The sequence below is a fragment of the Mytilus edulis genome, chromosome 1 (assembly GCF_963676685.1).
Source record: "Mytilus edulis chromosome 1, xbMytEdul2.2, whole genome shotgun sequence".
In the NCBI taxonomy this organism is placed as follows: Eukaryota; Metazoa; Mollusca; class Bivalvia; order Mytilida; family Mytilidae; genus Mytilus; species Mytilus edulis.
The window spans coordinates 54,156,289-54,179,507 of NC_092344.1; the positions used below are offsets into that span (position 1 = coordinate 54,156,289).

A 23,219-nucleotide genomic window follows, 5' to 3' on the forward strand; every position below is an offset into this window, starting at 1 on the left:
TTCCTAAACTGTTGGGACTTAAACTCCCAAAATCAATCCCAACCTTCCTTTTGTGGTCATAGACCTTATGTTAAAATTTCATAGATTTCTGTTTACTTATTCTAAAGTCATGTGCGAAAACCAAGAAAAATGCTTATTTGGGCCCTTTTTGGCCCCAATTCCTAAACTGTCGGGACCAAAACTCCCCAAATCAATCCCAACCTTCCTTTTATGGTCATTAACCTTGTGTTTAAATTTAATAGATTTCTATTTACTTTTACTAAAGTAAGAGTGCGAAAACCAAATGTCCAAAAACCAAACAGACGATGACGCCAACATGATACCAATATACGACCAAAAATATTTTCAATTTTTGCGGTCGTATAAAAAACTCTTTCCCTCAAGATATGGTGAGTGAATGGTCATAATCTCAATTCTAATTCCAATGGAGTTTGCAACCATAAATTATATTTTTATAACCTGTTTAAATACATCATAAAAGTCTTTAAATAGAAAATGACATACATAATCATGGCTAAAATTAAATTACTTTCATCAGCATTTTTAAAACAGTAACTTCTTAAAATAAATTGACAGCTAATCACCTCAAGACAATACAATATTTCTCAATACATAATTTAAAAGCAGTGTACGGTAGGTAGTTTGTCAATGTTGTGTTTGAATAACCTACCTTACACTGCTTCTAAATTATGTTTTGAATTTAAGTCATTGTCCATTAACAAGAACACCCTTAAGCTTGTTTTCCCCTTTTCTGCCCCTAATTCCTAAACAGTTTGAGTCATAATCCCCTAAAGCCAATAGCTTCCGTCACCGGAAAAAAACGTGTTAATTATACTCGTCTAAGTTATGACGTCATTTACCAGATAGAGGGGGTCGCCTGTATCCCTGTACTATTTACGTTCGTCAAGTGTCTTAGTGATCGTCATTGTGCAGGATAAACTAGAAATAATGGTTGTTTTGTTGGTACTTAATGACAGTTCCCTAATGACAGCAATGTTGATTGTCAATTTTGAGAATTCAATTTGCCGAATAATTCGTACAATATAGAATTATAGTTTTCCAACCACTCGCTCAACATTGCAATGGAAGTGACGACGCCCCTAAACGCACAATGACGTTCACTAAAACCAGAGTTTTTGATGGAAATGCATCGAACTCCAAAATTGTCTATTCTTACCATCCCTTTGCAGTATGGAAACTTGTGATATAATCATGATAATTTCAAAGATCCATACACCATTCAACAAGTTATATTGTCTGGAAACTAGAAAAAATACTTATTTGGGCCCCTTTTGGCCTCTAATTCCTAAACGGTTGGGACAATAACCCCCCCTTCCCAAATCAATCCAAACCTTCCATTTGTGATCATAATAAACCTTGTGTTTAAAAAGAGATTTCTATTTACTTATTCTTAAATTCTTGTCAGGAAACAAAATGCCTTCAGACGACGCGTCATATAACTACGGTTGTCCAATTCATCTAAAAATTTAAGGGCAGATAGATATTGACTTGATTAACAATTTAACTCCTTGTCAGATTTGCTCTAAATGCTTTGGTTTTTGATTTATAAGCCAAAAACTGCATTTTACCCTTATGTTCTATTTTTAGCCGTGGCGGCCATCTTGGTTGGTTGGCCAGGTCACACCACACATTTTTTAAACTAGATACCCAATGATGATTGTGGCCAAGTTTGGTTCAATTTGGCTCAGTAGTTTCAGAGGAGAAGATTTTTGTAAAAGCTAACAACGACGGAGACGCTGACGGACGCCAAGTGATGAGAAAAGCTCACTTGGCCCTTCGGGTCAGGTGAGCTAAAAATACAAAAGATATACATGTAGAAACATTTCATTCAGGTAATCATAAGTTAGTAATTCAAATTTTACCTTTCTCAATATTTTCTTGTCTATGTTTTAGTTTGGTCAGCTTTTTCTTTAGTTTATCCCCTACAAAACCAGAAATTGTTTTCTTCTGTGGTAAACCCAACATGAAAACCTGTAAATCATTGTTGCTGAATTTAAAGGGTGCATGGTTAGTTTTGGTAAACTTTGTCACTTTTCCATCTCCATCATTTTCTTTTTTCCTATTTTTTGGGGATGTTTTTCCAAAGCTGACTTCAATATCATTCCTTTGAAAACAAAAAAAATATCATTATATCTTAAGAACAAAAAGAATTAAAAAGTAGAAAGTCTAGATCTAGACTTAATCAGAGTAATTTTCTTACAATGGTTCCTTAAAAGTGTTGCTGTTTGGTCTCACTTATTAGGGACAAGAATCATCAAGAAAAACAACTTAGCAACAAGAAGAATAATTTAGCCATATAGAAGTATAATTTAATGACAAGAAAACAAATTTATCGTTAAAAATCAATATATTCTAAATAAATAAATATCGAAATGTTACATGGCATATACTTTAAATTGTCCAAGAGAATAAACTTTGCCATCTTTTTCATTATCAAGGATATGTTAAAGATAATATGCTTTCAGTTTACAGCTATAGCTAGTGTATAGACAAATAAAACAATATTTATGTAAAGTCTGCATGGTTGATATCAATGATTCCATAGGCGGATCCAGGGAAAAAATTGGTTGATTTTATACATGTTATAGGGAATCATGACTCGAGCAGGCCCCCCTTAGGTCAGTCAGCGGGCCCTCCCCACCCCCACCCCCTTTTAGGAAAAGTTCTGGATCTGTCACTGGATCATTCAAAACCAAATTATATAGGATAATATAATCTTGATTTATTTCAGACTCAAAAGGTCAATATATATATCATACAACTCGTCTAAACATCAACCCAACAATGTTAGATCTGTAAATATGCTTTCGAAAATTTTTTGTTCTTCCATCGCCGGGATTCGAACCCATCATGCCCATGCTACTGAGATATCGTGACACCAAAACGCCTGCACTGTAGCCGTCCCGCTAGACCACACGACCACCTAGGCTTCACAAAAATGAAGCTTTCGGAGGTCGTGTGTTACCTTTCCTCGTCAGTTTTAATCTAGTGTCGTACTACAGTACATGATATATAAGGCATGGAGATGGTTTTGTTACAGATCAGCTCAATTATCTATAGTAAAGGATCCTACGAATTAATGCAAGATAGTCACAGAAAATAATTATATTTATAAGTATGTCTGAGTCAGTGACAACTCTACAACAGATTTATCCATCGGATCACCAGCAATGATGACATACCTGTCAACCTATGAAAATGCACCTGCATTGAAGAATAAAATCTCAGGGCATATGTGTACAAACTTTTTTCGAGCTGATTTAAGTATCTAGGGGACATTTTTTTTTTAATTAAACAGTTTTCAAAACATGTTTCATGTTTTAATATTATCAAGGATTTGTATAGTTAGATCTATACAAATCCTTGGTATTATTTACTGAAATTAATTTAAATCTTTACTTATTTATATTTCTTTGCACTTAAATCATGTAAATGTCATTAATAGATTTAAGCTACACTGCTATATCTTCTTTATATTCCATGTATATTTATTTCCTGTACAAACCATTGCAAACAATGACTCATTTTTTTGTTCACAATTATTATTGTCAACTAATATTACTGTTGACATATAAAGCTATTGTACAAAAAAGTTAAACAATTAAAGTTAGTATAGATGAAAAAAATAATTTCCAAAAGTTTTTTTTAATTGTTCTATGGTAGAACCAGGTGCTCCGCAGGGCACAGCTTTATACGACCCCAGTGGTTGAACCCTCAACAGTTGGGGCAAATTTGATCACAATATTCAAGCTTGATTCTGTCTGAATTTGGATTGTGATCAAATTTTTGTCACAAAATTAATGTGGTCAAAGATCTAACAAATCTATTGCACAATACTGTGCAATTGAAGATTTCTTCTTGAAACTTTTCTAAATTCGAAATTTGAACAATTTTGAAAAATCAAAGTGATGGAAATCACTCATGGAAAGATTAGAAGAGTAGTTTGAATTATTTCATATTAAGGTATGGTGGGGAAAAATGAACATTTATAAAGCACTATTGCTGAAAATTGCATTAACAGCAGGTCTTTAGAAGGAAACTTGCTTTTCCAGTATGACGATAAAATGAGCTCAAATCAAATAATATGGGTCTCTTAATTTGCACAATTTTATTTAAACTACAGTTTATATCTTATCGAAATTATGTTGCCGGTTCTGAACATGTTTCAAAAAAACAAAAAAATGCAAAAATTCTTCTAGTTAATGTTACCAACTATCCTTGTAAGACATAAATCTGGACCAACAGCTTAAAACTTTAAAGTGTCAACAACAAAAAAATTGAAAAATGTTGTTTTGGGGCATTTTGTAAGTTGAAACATAGGTTATATGGCATTGAAGATTAAAAGTTTTAGAGTGCCTTTTGATCAATTTTTAAAGTATTTTTCAACACAGGGCATTGAAAATGTACTTTTTCAACGTAAACTATAATTAAAAAACTTATCGTATTGAAATGTGGATTCTTTCTTGATTGCAAAAATATATATTCACTTCTAATAAAAATTCAAATGACTAAAATAGCCATAATGATTGATGAGAAATAAACTAATAAACAATGGTTTGTTATAATTAAAAGTTTTAAGATTTTTAAACTGTTTCAAGCCAATTCCTGATAAAAAAAAAGTGTACCAATTTAATTGTTGATTAATTACAGATGATTATTGGAAATTTATCAAGTAAATTATAGGCCTTACTTGAATACCTTTTATTTATTCATATTTATATTCATATTTAATTTTTTTAAGATCTTGTTAATCCATTAATCATTTATCTTTCAGATATAATTTACAGAATCACTTTATGTAATGTAGATCAAAAGTAATTGGCAATAAATAAATCTATCATCCTTATAAATATCAAACATCTAATATACACATTTGTGTATTCAATTATGAGGTCAAATACTTGTATATTAAGAATTATATTGAGTGGTCTGTATGATTATGTAAGACTGAGGTTGATAGGTAATGTGGTCAATTTGATTGGCAGTTTAGGAGGTGGGGCATTGTAATTAAAGGTCCACCTTGTCTGTGATTGTTTAGTGATAATGACAGTTGTCAATCATACTAGTTGAATCAATACCCAGTTACCTAATTAAAATGTTTTTTAAAAAGCCTGTACACCAACACACCTTAATGACATACATTCTTGAATGAACTGCTCCAATAATATACCCAGTTTTTTTCAGTTTATATATGTATTATGTGCACATACATCAGAACCATAGGGAACTATATTTCAGTGTGAATACATTTAGTAACAGAAGCTAACATGTCCTGTTGTTAGGGGAGGTCGGTGCCTAAGTAAAGATTTAGAACAAGTTCTAATCTTTCCAAAAAGGAAGCCCTTCAAAAAATAGTAAACAAAACATCCCCCCCCCAACTTTTTGAAACCCCCTTGGAGCAATAACCCTTAAACTCAATCCCATGCTTTCCATTGCAGTATTGAACCATGTAGTACAATTTCAGAGAGATCCATACACTTAAACACAAGTTATTGTCATGATTGTTTGGAAACTAGAAACATGCTTCTTTTTGGCCCTTTTTGGCCCCTAATTCCTGCATAATTTTGGGCAATTTACCCAAAACTTAAACCCAGCCTCCCCTTTGTTATATGGTACATTGTGGTACAATTTCAGAGAGATCCATACAATTACACATCAGTTATTGTCTTGAAACTAAAATAATGCTTGTTTTGACCCCTTTTTGGCCCTTAATTCCTAAGCTTTGGCCCCATAACCCCTTAAATGAATCCAAACCTTCTACTTGTGGTTTTAAACATTGCGGTATGATTTCAGAGCAATGAAATACTTCTACACAAGTTATTATCCTGAAACTAGAAATACTTGTTTTGAGCCCCTTTTGGGACCCTAATTCCTAATCGGTTGGGACCATCATCCCCAAAATCAATCCCAACCTTCCTTTTGTAGTATTGAACCTTCTGAAAAAATTTCATGAAGATCTATTCACTTAAACTAAAGTTATTATCCGGAAACCAATGTGTCTTCGGACGACGACGACGCAGCAACGACATCATACCATTATACGATCCCAAATTTTTTTTGGGGTCGTATAAAAATAATAAAAAGTAACATTCTAATATGTATTTGCATAAGTTATATTTTAGATTTAATATTTTACGATGAAAAACATGTCTTCCTCTTATTCCCACTTTCAAAAATAACCAGATGCTCCGCAGGGCACAGATTTATAAGACCGCAGAGGTTGAACCCTGAACGGTTGGGGCAAGTATGAACACAACATTAAAGCTGGATTCAGCTCTAAATTTGGATTGTGATTAAATAGTTGACACAGCATAGGTTTCTGACACAGAATGAATGTGGTCTAATGAACTTGAAATATTTTTTTTGTCTTTGAGCAATTCAATATGCTGTTGAATATTAATCCTCTCAAAAAAATGTTTGAAGAAATTTTCTTTTTATTTAATTTTCTCCTGCCAACTCGCCCCACTTAATGAAAAAAGGTAAAATCTAGATGATTATATAATTTTCAGGTATGTCAACTCGCCCCACTTATAAAACGAAAATTTATCAAATTATTTTTATTAACACTGATACCCACTTCAACAACAAAAACTAAAAATAGATATAAGAAGATGTTCCAATGAGACAACTCTCCATCCAAATCAAAACTATTTGTAAAAGAAAAGCCATTATAGGTCAAAGTAAAGTCATCAATATGGAGCCTTGGCTTACACCAAACAGTAAGCTATAAAGACCCCAAAATGACTAGTGTGGAACCATTCAAACGGGAAAGGCATGTTTATCTAAGGTTTTCATAGATATTGATTTAATTTATGAGTGGGACAGGAACATAGACATACAACGTACGGGATCGCATCTTTTGCATCAACATGATCAAGTGGGGCGAGTTGGCATTACTAAATTCATCAGGATTTATCTCTTTTCAGAAAGTGGGGTGAGTTTGTATTTTTTGCCTGATTAACTTAAATATGTTATAAAAAATAGACCTTCATGTGCTGCTTTTAGAGTTAAATGAGGTCGAAATTTTGTACATTTGCTCAAAATTCGGATTTGTGGCCGTATTTTTCGTTTCAAAAGAAAGCCATAACTTTTTTGTTTTATAAGATATTTTGTTAAATAATTTTTAATTTCTCTATTTTATAAGTATCCAAAAAATGTATGCATTTTTTATTCAAAAATAACTCATATTTATCAAATGGTCATCATGAATTGAGAAAAAACCGTAATTTTTTGCTGTATATTTATCAAAATATAAATAAAAATGCTCTATTTACAGTTTTTATAAAATTTTGTCCACATAAGCTCCCCGCAAAATGAAACAAAATTTCGTTTAAAAAAATAGGGGTCCATGCACTCGTTTTCAAATTAAATCAGTTTGAATGATAAAAATCAGTCGAAAAATGCATCGTTTCTCGATATGTCATAGTTTGAAGTCGCGAAAATAACATTTTACGTTAGCAACATCATTATCTCCCCTGCAACTGTATTGTATGCCCTTAAGAGCTACGTTTTCGCAGCTACATGCATCAATATAATAGGAAAAAAAAATAACCAATTTACTTTTGTTTTTTAAAATATATATTAATTTATTTTTCTTGTCGCTTCTTGTCGCTAATTAGTGAGACCCTAATGGACTATTAATTTTAATAGACGTTTGTGCAACACAGTCCTGTAGATTTTAAACGACAAATCTCATCTCATCGAACAGACCACCACACTACGACGTAGACCATATAACTTCAGCGTGACCATCGCATATCAGCTTTTATATGCTGATGACTTAGTATTAATATCAGAATCCTCAGAAGGTTTACAAAATTGTCTAAATAAGTTAAATACTTATTGTGAAAAATGGAACTTGACTGTCAATCTTGACAAGACAAAAACAATGATATTTAATAAAAGTGGTAAAAAACTTACTAAAGACAAGTTTGTATTGAATAATGAAGTAATTGAATGTTGCACAGAATATAAATATTTAGGTATACTATTCAAGCCATCAGGAATTTTCACTAATGCAGTAAATCTCCTATGTAAAAAAGCTTCCCTTCTAAGGTATTGTTTTGTATAAAAAAAATACTCTACTCAGATAAGATGGATGTTTTTTCCCATATGAAACTATTTAATTCTTGTGTTAGCCCAATATTACTGTATTGTAGTGAGATATGGTCGCTAAATATTGTGAAGAACAACAAAACTCTTGAATCTCAATATTTATCTATGGAATCAGTAAAACTCCAAATCAAATTTGCGAAAGGTCTTCTAAATGTTAATTCAAAGGCAGTAAATACAGCTGTATTAGCTGAATTGGGAATGTACCCTATTTGTATACAGGCCCTTAAGTCTTCTGTAGGATTTTGGTTACATATTTTAAAGTCAAATGAAAATGAGTCATTATTATATAATGTTTATAAAGCTAACAAGCAGTTAAATGATGGATTTGCTTCAAAAGTTAAAATGCTACTTTCAAAATTGAATTTCACTCATGTTTGGGAAAATCAATGTACCTTCTCTAAAAAAAGATTACTTTTAGCCATCGTGAAGAAGCTCAATGAAAATTACATTATATTTTGGAGAAATTGTCTCTTTAATGATGATAATTCAATAAATGGAAATAAACTAAGAACCTACAGAAAATTTAAAGTAAAGTATGAACTAGAAAAGTACCTTTTATTGAATTTTGATAAAAATGTTACAAAAAATTATGCTAAAATAAGAATAAGTAATAGTATATGCTGGCTGTTGAACGTGGTACAAATGTAGATTCAACAAAACAGCTTTAGAAAATAGAATATGTCCTTTATGCCATAAAGAGGTGGAAGATGAATTTCATTTTAACATAACATGTTCAGAAATTAATAAAACTAGGATCAAAATGTTTGATGAAATATCTAGTATTGTCCCCTGTTTTAATTCAATGAGTGAAGAAAACAAATTTGATTTTATATTTTCCTGCGAATAATGTGATATTTTACTTATCATTGTTAACTACATAAGTGAAATGTATAATGAAAGAAACAATTATAATGTCAATATATGAACTGTGTAATTGATGGCTAACTTATAATGTTATATATATTATAACATATTTTTTGTAACACAAGCATAATATTTTAATTGATAATTTTAAAGAGGAGGCATGCTGTCAAAAATAGTATTATAATTAATACTAATAATCTATGTTTTTGTTTTTCTTTCAATGCTACATGTTTGTAGTGTTTAATGACTATCGTTTTGTATTTAATATGCCACTGTCTGTTTGTTTGTTTTTGTTGTATATTTTAGTAACAATCCTATTGTTTGGATTTTATACTAATAAAATTCTTATTCTTATTCTTATCAGCGTCCCAATCGCACCTCCTAGTGCTACATATAAATGCAGGAGACAACAAGTGCTTGTGGGACCAGTTACTGTTAAAAAAAGTTGATTTAGGTTCATTTTTTAGCACAATTGATGTCTATTGATGCACTGTAGCATACTTTTTATCAATATCATTCTCCGTAGTTTCGGTGAGAGTGTTCACCCCAAACCAAGAAGCTACCAGTGATTTTGAAGTACTATCAACTTCTAAATCCGACATTTTCAATCGTTGACTAAGTCTCGGAGTTATTTGTATACACAAAAAATGTTGTTGGACTGAACTGAAGGACTGCAACGTCACATTGATTTTAACCAATGAAATTTGCTGTTGCAATAATGTACTCTTTAAAAAAGAAGATACAAAAGGATTAAGGTTAATAAAGAGAACGACTATACAGACATTTTACGAAGTTACACTATATACATCTATAAATTAGTATTTAAGAACAGGTAGGTTCTGTGGATAGATATATGAATATGAAAAGGCACGAATATGGATCAACTACAATGACAAAAAAGGGAGGATTGTCCTTGTAAATACGTTCCTGGCACATCTCCATTAAGGTTCATGTGGACCCTATGGTTAAAAGGTGTAACACCACTAATTCAGGCCCGGCCAGAAAGCACATACCAGAAAGTAGTACATATTTAACACAAAATAGTTCCTACGCATGAGTGTAACTTTCAAAATATGTAGAATATTTAGGTATTTTTGGTATCAAATGAAAGCTGAAGGACTGGTGATCATTGTAGAACACTTTTGGACTTTTAATTTTGAATAGTAAAAAAACTGCACCAAATTTTAAAAAGAGGGTACATTTTGTCTGTTTGTCAGATCTGAAGTACCTGTTTTGGTACATCTGAAGTTCCGGGAACCAGTTCTTTCTTATATGCAATGTAAGGTATGTTGATTTTTTCAGTACAAGACACCATAAAGTGTTGCTTTGAAATGCAATGATTGCCACTTTATTTGAACTTAAAATAAAAGAGGTGTGCCTGCTTGAAACGGAGGAATTTAACATAGAAAGCAATGGGACCATGAATTAGTGGTGTACTTCCAAAATGGCCGTATTTTCACCTCAAAATTTTCTCTGAGTACAGGCACACCTGTACATCTGGAAAAGTTTTAAGGCATAGCATGCCCTAGATAAATAGAATTCAAATGCATTGTATGATTTAGAAAATTCATAACTTAACTGGATTTTGCCGTACACTTTTTTTCGTCTCTGCAGAAGATGATTATATTAACAAACAGTTGAGTTTACCTTGAAATGGTCCACTCAGATACACAGTTTAAATAACCAATTATTGTCAGGTATCTATTGTCCATCTAATGTCCATGTCAATTAAAAATGCTCACTTTAATTTTTACCTGTGGGGAAGTTCTCAAACCTGTTTCCCAACTTAGTTTATTTTGGCACCTTCTGGAAGAATGAAAAAAAGTGCACGGCAAAATCCTGGTAAGTTTTTATTTTTCTAAAACATAAAACATACTTAAAATTCATTTATCTAGGGCATGCTCTGCCTTAAATGTTTTACAGATGCGCAGGTTTGTCTGTACTCAGAGTAAATTTTGAGGTGAAAATACGGCCATTTTAGCCATAGGGTCCACATGAACCTTAATTCCGATAGCCAGTGGCAGTGCACATGGACTCCACTGTACTCTCCCAGCCTTAAGCGGATCCAGGAAGGGGGGGCCTGGTGGACCCGGGCAAATTAAAAATTAAAATTTTTTAATCAATGTGACGTCACAGTCCTTCAGTTCAGTCCAACCACTTATTTTACGCTTGTTATATAGCGAATAACTCAGTCTCGGGGTTCGATGGCGTCGATTTACAGAAAAGAACCGAAAGGGACAAAAAAGAACCGAAAAGAACCAAAAAGGAGATCAACTTTTTTTAGTAATTGAAGGAAATTAGCAAATTTCATTAGTCATCACTCAAGAAATTTTACGGTCGCTTATAATCACCGGACACAATTACGAACGATTTTTGAACCATGATTAATATTCTTTTATGCAGACTACTTTTCTTGAATTGTTTATACCATAGAATTTAAGATGTATGAAGGCTTTCCATTTTGCATCATATCCCACATAAATTTTTATTCACGTTAGGATACTTTTTGTAAGATTTGCGTGACCTCGTTTTACGGGTCAAGAGAGCCACATATGGACGCAATTCTGAACAGCACTATATTCATGATATTTGATATATCTTGCAGAAGAAATCAATGACAACAGTCTAGATTGATAAAGCATACATTAATCTTTATCTCAAACACATTTTCATAGGCAAATGATATGAAAATAATATCCACAAGTTTGTTTTTTACTTCAATTACTTCAGCAGTGGTGGCAGGCGGTACGTACTGAAACCCGGACCGGACCGGACTCCGGACCCGGACTTTGGTATGAAACCCGGACCCGGACCGGACGCCGGACCCGGACCAAATGCCGGACCCGGACTGGGTAAAAATTATGAATTTTCTTCGAATCACCTTTTCTTTTTTTAATCAGGAGAAGGAAGATAATTTTTTGAGAACTGTAACACAGTACATTATAATAATGATAAGATAATCAAATTTTGCTCTTACTCTTGTATAGTCTAGAAGAGAAGACAAGCATGCAAGTTAGCCTTGCAATGATTCTGTATCTTCAATTTATAGTTGTGCAATTACTTTTTTAAAAAATCATACATACAGTATGAATGTTTACAAATGACTTTAAAAAACATGGAAATATTTTTTTTATAAATTATAGGGAGAAAGTGGATTTTCTTAGAATTATTTTTTTCGTTTTTTATTAAAATTATTCGGAAGGAAGTTAATTTTGGCAGAAATAAACAAGATGCGTTACATGTATAATAATTATGAAAATTAATTAAACCTGTATAAACGGCCCCATATACTGATATATACCGTGACAGTAGTTTATATGGACAGCAGTGACGCGATGCATGAACACGCATTACGTAATTGTGTACTATATGTGTTTTAAAGTCCGACAGGAAATCACTAGAATACCTGGTCATGTCACCTCACAATAACTCTGGCAATAATTCCGTTAGTCATACTGATAATCAAATTAGGGAAGGACCGAATCATAACAAATGTATTACATAAAAGTGTTATGAACAAAATGATATTTTGAAAACTGTTGAACTATGAAATTATTTAAAAAAATAATCTTATTTATAATCTCATACATGTATTTGAATCATAAACTTAGAAAAAAACCAGTTTAAAAACGACTGACTATAGTTGGCAGTAGTCCTTTTGTGACAGTTAATGTTTTTCAAGGGTATCATTTGCGCCATTTTTTCTTTCAAATATATCAATTGCGCCAATATTCGGAAATTATTTGCACCAGTTTACTCAAGTTGTGACACATTTGTATCATACATAATAACGATAGACAAATATTTGATGATAGTGCGTTGGTTTCACCATCCGTAAGTGCTAAAATCCCATCTACCGAAAGACGTATGTCAGACGCTACGCACGGTATTGGTGCCACTTAGCGTTACACGACGTTCCTAATAAAACGAAAATTTTGACGTTGTTCCACGGAAAGTTTCAAACGTTGACCTTATATTCTACTCATGTGAAATGCCGCTTAAAGTACAGAGATTTTCGATGTTGCTTCTTTATATGGTTTTATGTTTTCAAGCCGGTGCAAATACAAAATTCCATTGAATTTGAACAAAATTTTAAATACATGAACAATTTTTAATTTTTGCGAAGAATTATAGATGCAATAATAACACAAAATAACAATTTGATGTCTTGTTATATGATTGAAATATATAAAAAGAAGATGTGGTATGATTGCCAATGAGACAACTCTCTACAAGAGACCAAAATGACACAGAAATTAACAACTATAGGTCACTCTACGGCCTTCAAAAGCAAAGCAAAAGCATAGTCTGATATAAAACGCCCCGAAATGACAACGTAAAACAATTCAGACGAGAAAACTAACTGCCTAATTTTTGTAAAAGAAATGAACGAAAGAGTCTGTTTTGTACATATTTTTTGGCGTTTTTTATCTTCAAATTGTTTTAAAACATTAAAACTTAAGTTAGTATGATGCTATGAGTGAAACAAATGCAGAACAAATCTGAGGCGAATCTCTTTACTCTTAGGACGACCGTGCTTACAACATATCACATTGGCTGTCTTTGCTTATAACCTTAAGCAGTGACTTATACTTACATTATAATGCATATTATTCATTTTAACGTATAAGTAAGACCACAATCTTAACATCAACCACGATTTTATGGAAAACGTTAAAAATATAATATTTTCAAAAATCTCTAACGAAAAGCTTTATAAAATGAAATAACAATCGTTTCTACCAGACTTTTCACGTGTACCTTTTCTGATATATAGTCTCATCTGTCTGAAAGTTTCAAAGCCATTATCCCCGAGGAATTCCAAATATATTCCTTTTCTCTATGTTAGATATGTTTATTGACTGTACAATCGCTTGCACATCTACTGTACAATCACTTGGAGCTTTCATACACAATCGATTGATCCAAGTTTTATTAAAAACATAGAATATGCATTTCATTGGTTGTTCCTTGTCTGTCCTATAATATTCATCTATGGTGTTTGAAATGAAAATTAATTTATTACACACAGGTATAGAAAACTTCAAGCTAGTGTGGGGTCATGTCAGGTCACAGGCCGGACTCACCTGTTCAAGATTGTGTATTGCATGATTGATTGCTGCTTTAGTGTCTTTTATTGATCATTCCGATCATAGTCAAATAACTACAGAAATAGAGAAATAAATGAAGAAAAAAGAAAATGGCAAAATGGAAATACAATCTTTCAATTAAACACTTTTAAGCTAAAATACAGTATATGTATTTATAACTCGTATACTCCCAGTCCGGGGTTATTTCAGGTCACGGTCCGGACTCGCCTAGTATTATTTCGTTGCTTCTCGGATAAAAGTCTTTTGTTAATTTTTTCGATGACAATTTGATAAGGAAAAAGTTGAATGAATAAAAATGAATAAGTTCGTCTCATCAAATAATGTGTGAAGTTTTATATCTCTATCGATGTCTATATTTTGCGAATACACCTAGTCCAGGGTCACTTCAGGTCACCATCCGGACTCGCCTATTACATTTCATTTTTTAGTTCAATGTCGGATAAATATCTTATAACTTTCTTATGTATTACATGCTTGATCAAATGTCCCGTCAATATACTTTACGACAATAAACAGTTTACATACAGTTAGTCGTCGTAATGCAATACACACCATCCGGACTCGCCTATGACAATAATATTTTTCGTTAAATGTCGGATAAATATCTTATAAATTTCTTATGTATAACATGCTTGATCAAATGTCCCGTCAATATACTTTACGACAATAAACAGTTTACATACAGTTAGTCGTCGTAATGCAATACACGCAGGTATAGTAAACTTCAAGCTAGTCCGGGGTCATGTCAGGTCACAGTCCGGACTCACCTGTTCAAGAATGTGTATTACATTGTTGAACGCCGCTTAAGTGTAGTTTATTGATTTTTCCGATGACAATCGAATAACTAAAGAAATAGAGAAATGAATAAAGGAAAAGTAAAAAGCAAAAAGGGAAAAAAAAATCTTTCAATTAAACAAATAATTTAGTATATTTATATACAATCCGTATACTCCTGGTCCGGGGTTATATCAGGTCACAGTCCGGACTCGCCTAATTTTAATTTGTTGATTCTCGGGTACAAGTCTTTTATTAATGTGTCCGACGACAATCCAATAAGGAAAAAGTTGAATGAATAAAAATGAATAAGTTCGTCTCATCAAATAATTTGTGAAGTTTTTATATCTCTATCGATGTCTATAGTTTGCGAATACACCTAGTCCGGGGTTACTTCAGGTCACCATCCGGACTCGCCTATTACATTTCATTTTTTAGTTAAATGTCGGATAAATATCTTATAAATTTCTTATGTATTACATGCTTGATCAAATGTCCTTTCAATATACTTTACGACAATAAACAGTTTACATACAGTTAGTCGTCGTAATGCAATACACGCAGGCATAGTAAACTTCAAGCTAGTCCGGGGTCATGTCAGGTCACAGTCCGGACTCACCTGTTCAAGAATGTGTATTACATTGTTGAACGCCCTTAAGTGTCGTTTGTTGATTTTTGCGATGACAATCGAATAACTAAAGAAATAGAGAAATGAATAAAGGAAAAGTAAAAAGCAAAAAGGGGGAAAAAAAACTTTCAATTAAACGAATATTTAGTATATTTATATACAATCCGTATACTCCTGGTCCGGGGTTATATCAGGTCACAGTCCGGACTCGCCTAATATTAATTTGTTGATTCTAAGGTAAACGTCTTTTATTAATGTTTCCGACGACAATACAATAAGGAAAAAGTTGAATGAATAAAAATGAATATGTTCGTCTCATCAAATAATGTGTGAAGTTTTATATCTCTATCGATGTCTATATTTTGCGAATACACCTAGTCCGGGGTTACTTCAGGTCACCATCCGGACTCGCCTATTACATTTCATTTTTTAGTTAAATGTCGAATAAATATCTTATAACTTTCTTATGTATTACATGCTTGATCAAATGTCCCGTCAATATACTTTACGACAATAAACAGTTTACATACAGTTAGTCGTCGTAATGCAATACACACCATCCGGACTCGCCTATGACAATTATATTTTTCGTTAAATGTCGGATAAATATCTTATAAATTTCTTATGTATAACATGCTTGATCAAATGTCCCGTCAATATACTTTACGACAATAAACAGTTTACATACAGTTAGTCGTCGTAATGCAATACACGCAGGTATAGTAAACTTCAAGCTAGTCCGGGGTCATGTCAGGTCACAGTCCGGACTCACCTGTTCAAGAATGTGTATTACATTGTTGAACGCCGCTTAAGTGTAGTTTATTGATTTTTCCGATGACAATCGAATAACTAAAGAAATAGAGAAATGAATAAAGGAAAAGTAAAAGGCAAAAAGGGAAAAAAAATCATTCAATTAAACAAATAATTTAGTATATTTATATACAATCCGTATACTCCTGGTCCGGGGTTATATCAGGTCACAGTCCGGACTCGCCTAATTTTAATTTGTTGATTCTCGGGTACACGTCTTTTATTAATGTTTCCGACGACAATCCAATAAGGAAAAAGTTGAATGAATAAAAATGAATAAGTTCGTCTCATCAAATAATTTGTGAAGTTTTTATATCTCTATCGATGTCTATAGTTTGCGAATACACCTAGTCCGGGGTTACTTCAGGTCACCATCCGGACTCGCCTATGACAATTATATTTTTCGTTAAGTGTCGGATAAATATCTTATAAATTTCTTATGTATAACATGCTTGATCAAATGTCCCGTCAATATACTTTACGACAATAAACAGTTTACATACAGTTAGTCGTCGTAATGCAATACACGCAGGTACAGTAAACTTCAAGCTAGTCCGGGGTCATGTCAGGTCACAGTCCGGACTCACCTGTTCAAGAATGTGTATTACATTGTTGAACGCCGCTTAAGTGTAGTTTATTGATTTTTCCGATGACAATCGAATAACTAAAGAAATAGAGAAATGAATAAAGGAAAAGTAAAAGGCAAAAAGGGAAAAAAATCATTCAATTAAACAAATAATTTAGTATATTTATATACAATCCGTATACTCCTGGTCCGGGGTTATATCAGGTCACAGTCCGGACTCGCCTAATTTTAATTTGTTGATTCTCGGGTACACGTCTTTTATTAATGTTTCCGACGACAATCCAATAAGGAAAAAGTTGAATGAATAAAAATGAATAAGTTCGTCTCATCAAATAATTTGTGAAGTTTTTATATCTCTATCGATGTCTATAGTTTGCGAATACACCTAGTCCGGGGTTACTTCAGGTCACCATCCGGACTCGCCTATGACAATTATATTTTTCGTTAAATGTCGGATAAATATCTTATAAATTTCTTATGTATAACATGCTTGATCAAAAGTCCCGTCAATATACTTTACGACAATAAACAGTTTACATACAGTTAGTCGTCGTAATGCAATACACGCAGGTATAGTAAACTTCAAGCTAGTCCGGGGTCATGTCAGGTCACAGTCCGGACTCACCTGTTCAAGATTGTGTATTACATGGATGATCGATCGCTGCTTAAATTTTATTGGAACAATTCCAACTTTGTATCATCCGATCAGGAGCCGCAGAAGATTTTATTCAGAGTACCATCTTAACGTGTAACACAAGATTATTTCTGTATTTCTTACCAAAGGAATACTACTGATACGGAGATTACGAGTGAATAATTCATAAGCGATGTATCTTAGTTTATTTTGACAATGGCTGCTAATTTAAAAATAAAATTATTTCACGATATTGAACATTTTTATTTATTATTTCATTATATCTCGGAGCGAATGCCCCTTTAAATCTGACTTCTATACATGCTTGATTATGATTGATAGTGTAGTCTTTGACACCTTTTGCGTGAAACATTGGATTGTTGAATTATTTTAATAGACTTTGTGATGACAATCAAATAAGAAAGTAAATCTTTTGTTTTATTATTTTATTTATAAATACCATGCTATCGACAAGTGACGCGTTATTTGCGATGTTGATATAAGAATAAGAATGATGTGATGTGATGTGATTGCCAATGAGACAGCTGACAAAGAAGACCAAATGACACAGACATTTACAACTATAGGTCACCATACGACACCAACTACAGATATGAGAATACTCGCAGTTATTGGTCACAGCTAGTTCAAAAAAGCAATCTATCATAGTTTTTACTTTGGTTATTTAAACACTGAATTACCAATAGCCTTAATGTATTTTGTAAGTAATTCCTGGTTGTGTCTTCTTTTTTCTTTTTCTTTCAATTAAACCAATATCCCAAAGCGAGTGTAAACCTTTGTCAATAATTCATTCTAAGGAACAGTATTAGAGAAGAATTTAGAGAAACAATTAAAACTCATAAGAATTCGGAGAAACCATATAAGTCTTAGAGATTATAATAACTCGGAGAAACAATAAAAAGTCATAAGGCTTCTGAGGAACAGCAAGAGATCATAAGAATTCGGAGGAACAATCAAAAGGCATAAGAATTCGGAGGAACAATAAAAAGTCATAAGAATTCTGAGGAACAATAAGATATAAATTTGGAGGAACAATAAGATATAAGAGTTCGGAGGAACAATAAGATATCATAAGAGTTCGGGGGAACAATAAGATATCATAAGAGTTCGGAGGAACAATAAGATATCATAAGAATTCGGAAGAACAATAAGATATCATAGGAATTCTGATAATACTAGTTGACAATTCATAACATATGTACAATTGGCTAACGAAAGAGGTTTATATTGATGAATAGAATGTGACTTTCACCTGCAATTAACCTGTGCACAATCGGCGCAAATGAAAGATCGATACTTTTAAAAATCGGCGCAAATGTCAAATACCCAATAAAACACGAGACTTTCATTACACAGTGACATAACAACGCGTAATTGATGTTCTCATAACAGGAAACCAATATTAAAAGTGATTAATTAAGACTGCCAAAACAATGTTTTAGAAAAGCAGGAATTCTATTTTTCCCTTAATGTCTAGAAGAAGAAAACAATACAAAAAAATATAACCCTCGAATGTTTCAAACTATTGCGCTTTACTCTTCCTATGAAAAGAATTTAATTTGCTTTCATTGATAATAAAAAGATTTTTATTAATTTCAATAAAACAATAACGACAAAGGAATTATTATATATCTCTTCCTTTCTTTACTTTACTCTTTTTTGTTCAATTTTGCACTCGGAATGTGGATTTTTTTTAAAAATTTATATACTGTAACTAATTATATGACAAAATCAAAATCAAAGTGGTAAAAAACCCACAGTCCGGGTCCGGCATTCAGTCCGGGTCCGGCGGCCAGTCCGGGTCCGGGTCCGGGTTTCATACCAAAGTCCGGGTCCGGAGTCCGGTCCGGTCCGGGTTTCAGTGCGTACCGTGGCAGACGAAATGTCGGTCATGTGTAAAGGAAAAATTTCTGATTTTTTTTGTATTTGTGCAAGTTCCTCCTTTAAAGGAGCACTAAATTCAAGTTTATCCATTTCGATGGTGTTATTATCATTCATCTATGATTTTTTTTTATATAGGTCAACATTTCTTTCGAAGTTCTCTGGACTTTTCGATAAATTAACATATTTTCTTTTGACCATAAATAGGGTCCCAAGAGTCTAAAAAACGTCAATTGTGGGGTTATTTGGGCAAGATAAAAGGCATCACGCATATGAAAAGAATCAGGAGACATTTTTCTTTCTATAGAAGAACGAAAGAAGGCAATATGCACTTACCTTTATGTTTTTTTTTTTATATAACTTGCAGGCCAGATTGCCGTTTTTATAATATTTCCGAATGATTTTGTCATCGTCATCAACATTCACCAAGTGCACATAAATTGTATTATCATGAAAACAAGGGAATTATAATCATGATTATAGGGTTTTTATTTATAAAAAACATTAATGGATAAATATAAATAAATATGATCTCAGAGGGCAAACATTGGAAATCGTTCGTAATTGTGTCCAGTCGTAATTGCGTCCTGTGGGGCTATCTAAATTTGAATTATACATTCATTTATTTCGAGGTATTGTTAACAACATAAACAAATCGTGTGTATTATATTATATATATATTGTTATATATAATAAATATATATGTATGTTCTTCTCGGTCCTTTTCTGTAACTCTTTGGTAAATCATTGGACCGAATTCTCGAGAGATTCCAAATTGCTCTTTGATGTATGGAAAGGTTGCAAGTCATACGAAAACAGGAAGTTGCATGGTGGGTTCTACTGGGTTCTACATTTTTATACGACCGCAAAAATTTTAATTTTTCGTCGCATATTGCTATCACGTTGGCGTCGTCGTCCGAATACTTTTAGTTTTCGCACTCTAACTTTAGTAAAAGTGAATAGAAATCTATGAAATTTTAACACAAGGTTTATAACCACAAAAGGAAGGTTGGGATTGATTTTGGGAGTTTTGGTCCCAAAATTTTAGGAATTAGGGGCCAAAAAGGGCCCAAATAAGCATTTTCTTGGTTTTCGCACTATAACTGTAGTATAAGTAAATAGAAATCTATGAAATTTTGACACAAGGTTTATGACCACAAAAGGAAGGTTGGGATTGATTTTGGGAGTTTTAGTTCAAACAGTTTAGGAATTAAGGGCCAAAAAAGGGCCCAAATAAGCATTATTCTTGGTTTTTCGCACAATAACTTTAGTATAAGTGAATAGAAATCAATGAAATTTAAACACAAGGTTTATGACAACAAAAGGAAGGTTGGGATTGATTTTGGGAGTTGAGGTCTGAACAGTTTAGGAATTAGGGGCCAAAAAGGGGCCCAAGTAAGCATTATTCTTGGTTTTCGCACCATAACTTTAGTATAAGTAAATAGAAATCTTTGAAATTTAAACACAAGGTTTATGACCATAAAAGGAAGGTTGGGTTTGATTTTGGGAGTTTTGATCCCAACAGGTTTTTAGGAATAAGGGGCCCAAAGGGTCCAAAATTGAACTTTGTTTGATTTCATCAAAAATTAAATAATTGGGGTTCTTTGATATGACGGATCTAACTGTGTATGTAGATTCTTAATTTTTGGTCCCGTTTTCCAATTGGTCTACATTAAGGTCCAAAGGGTCCAAAATTAAACTTAGTTTGATTTTAACAAAAATTTAATCCTTGGGGTTCTTTGATATGCTGAATCTAAAAATGTACTTAGATTTTTGATTATTGGCCCAGTTTTCAAGTTGGTCCAAATCGGGGTCCAAAATTAAACTATGTTTGATTTCATCAAAAATTGAATAATTGGGGTTCTTTGATATGCCAAATCTAACTGTGTATGTAGATTCTTAATTTTTAGTCCTGTTTTCAAATTGGTCTACATTAAATACCAAAGGGTCCAAAATTAAACTAAGTTTGATTTTAAAAAAAATTGAATTCTTTGGCTTTTTTGATATGCTGAATTTAATCATGTACTTAGATTTTTGATTATGGGCCCAGTTTTCAAGTTGGTTCAAATCAGGATCCAAAATTATTATATTAAGTATTGTGCAATAGCAAGAAATTTTCAATTGCACAGTATTCAGCAATAGCAAGAAATCTTCAATTGCACAGTATTGTGCAATAGCAAAAAATGTTCAATTGCACAGTATTGTGCAATAGCAAGAAATCTTCAATTGCACAGTATTGTGCAATAGCAAATATTTTCAATTGCACAGTATTGTGCAATAGCAAGAAATATCTAATTGCACAATATTGTACAATAGCAAGAAATTTTCAACTGATTGGAGTTATCTTTCTTATTTGAATCAACTAAAATCATTGTTTTATACAATGCACAATGTATATTCACTTTTACTACCAACTGATAATTAAAACACTCTTTACCATTCAGTGATAACAAGCACTTTTTGTTACATTTTAATATTTTATGATGTATTTAAATGAGTAGTTATTGTTGCAAACGCCATTAGAAATTTGAATTGAGATTAGTTTTGAAAAAAGGGAAAGGGGGATGTGAAAAAAAATGGTGGTGGTGGGGGGGGGGGTTAATTTTTCTCATTTCAGATTTCATAAATAAAAAGAAAATTTCTTCAAACATTTTTTTGAGAGGATTAATATTCAACAGCATAGTGATTGCTCAAAGACAAAAAAATTATTTTAAGTTCATTAGACCACATTCATTCTGTGTCCAAAACCTATGCTGTGTCAACTATTTAATCACAATCCAAATTTAGAGCTGAATCCAGCTTGAATGTTGTGTCCATACTTGCCCCAACTGTTCAGGGTTCAACCTATGCGGTCGTATAAAGCTGCGCACTGCGGAGCATCTAGTTGTATTTTACAGCACTTGTTCAGGTGCATGTACAAATATATCAGCCAACTGAATATAAGTGAACTGTACTGTATTGATTACCACGAACAATAAAGGGACAATAGGTACCTCAAATTAACCATGATACCTTCCAAGTGTTTCAAGAGATTCACATGTTGTTGAGTATGGATTAGTCCAAATAATTATGACATCTTAAAAGGCTATTTTTTTTTGACAACTTACATCGACCAAGTATCGAGTTGCGAGTTATAAAATTTATAATTGTTGAGTGTCAAGTCTCAAGATAGTCAATAATTATGAGGTCTGGCCAGACGTCATAATTATCATGATTATTTGGACTAGACTCAAAATTAATCAAAGATGAACAAAGCCCATAATGCCTAGCTAATAGATATATTAGCTTAGTCCAAATAAAAATGACATCTTGAAAGGCTATGATATTTTTAGGGTCTCACTAATTAGCGTCAAGAAGCGACAACAAGCGTCAACAAGCGACAAGAAGCGACAACAAGAATTATTTTAGCGACAAGAAGCGACAAGAAAACTTTTTTTTTATTAGATATAAAGAAATTTGTATTTTTGTAATGTTTTTTTTTTAAATATACGAGCAGATATGTCTAATTAAAATGTTTTATTATATAGCATGTATAGATAGACGAAGAAATGAAACATTTGTGAGGAAGAAAGAGATTTTGAAGTTTATATTAGTATATTGGTAGATGAAGAAATTAAACATTTGTGAAGAAGAAAGAGATTGAGCTTCTTTTTTTTATTTTTAAATATGAAGAATATGTATAAGATATTAATGTATGTATCTGTTTTCATCAAAGTCAAAGTATGAATAAACTAATGGAGTTATATATGGAGCGGGCATAATGGAATATAATAT

General features: G+C 32.5%; 2 protein-coding genes across 3 annotated transcripts in view; one reads left to right on the forward strand and one right to left on the reverse strand.

Annotated features, from left to right (window-relative positions):
• LOC139513994 (DNA ligase 1-like) overlaps positions 1 to 9,694 on the reverse strand; it is a 59,341-nt gene extending 49,647 nt beyond the window's left edge. The window contains exons 1-2 of one of the 2 annotated variants that reach the window (XM_071302859.1): positions 9,502 to 9,694; positions 1,884 to 2,125 (exon numbers count right to left, since the gene is read on the reverse strand). In XM_071302859.1, coding sequence (XP_071158960.1) covers positions 1,884 to 2,125; positions 9,502 to 9,602 — 343 coding nt within the window. In that variant the 5' untranslated portion in view covers positions 9,603 to 9,694. The remainder of the gene's footprint in view (positions 1 to 1,883; positions 2,126 to 9,501) is intronic. The other variant, XM_071302860.1, reaches the window with a different exon arrangement.
• A 15-nt stretch (positions 9,695 to 9,709) lies between these two features.
• LOC139522455 (mitochondrial S-adenosylmethionine carrier protein-like) overlaps positions 9,710 to 23,219 on the forward strand; it is a 78,970-nt gene continuing 65,460 nt past the window's right edge. The window contains 1 exon segment of the mRNA XM_071315990.1: positions 9,710 to 9,832. The gene's annotated coding sequence lies outside the window, so the exon portion shown is untranslated.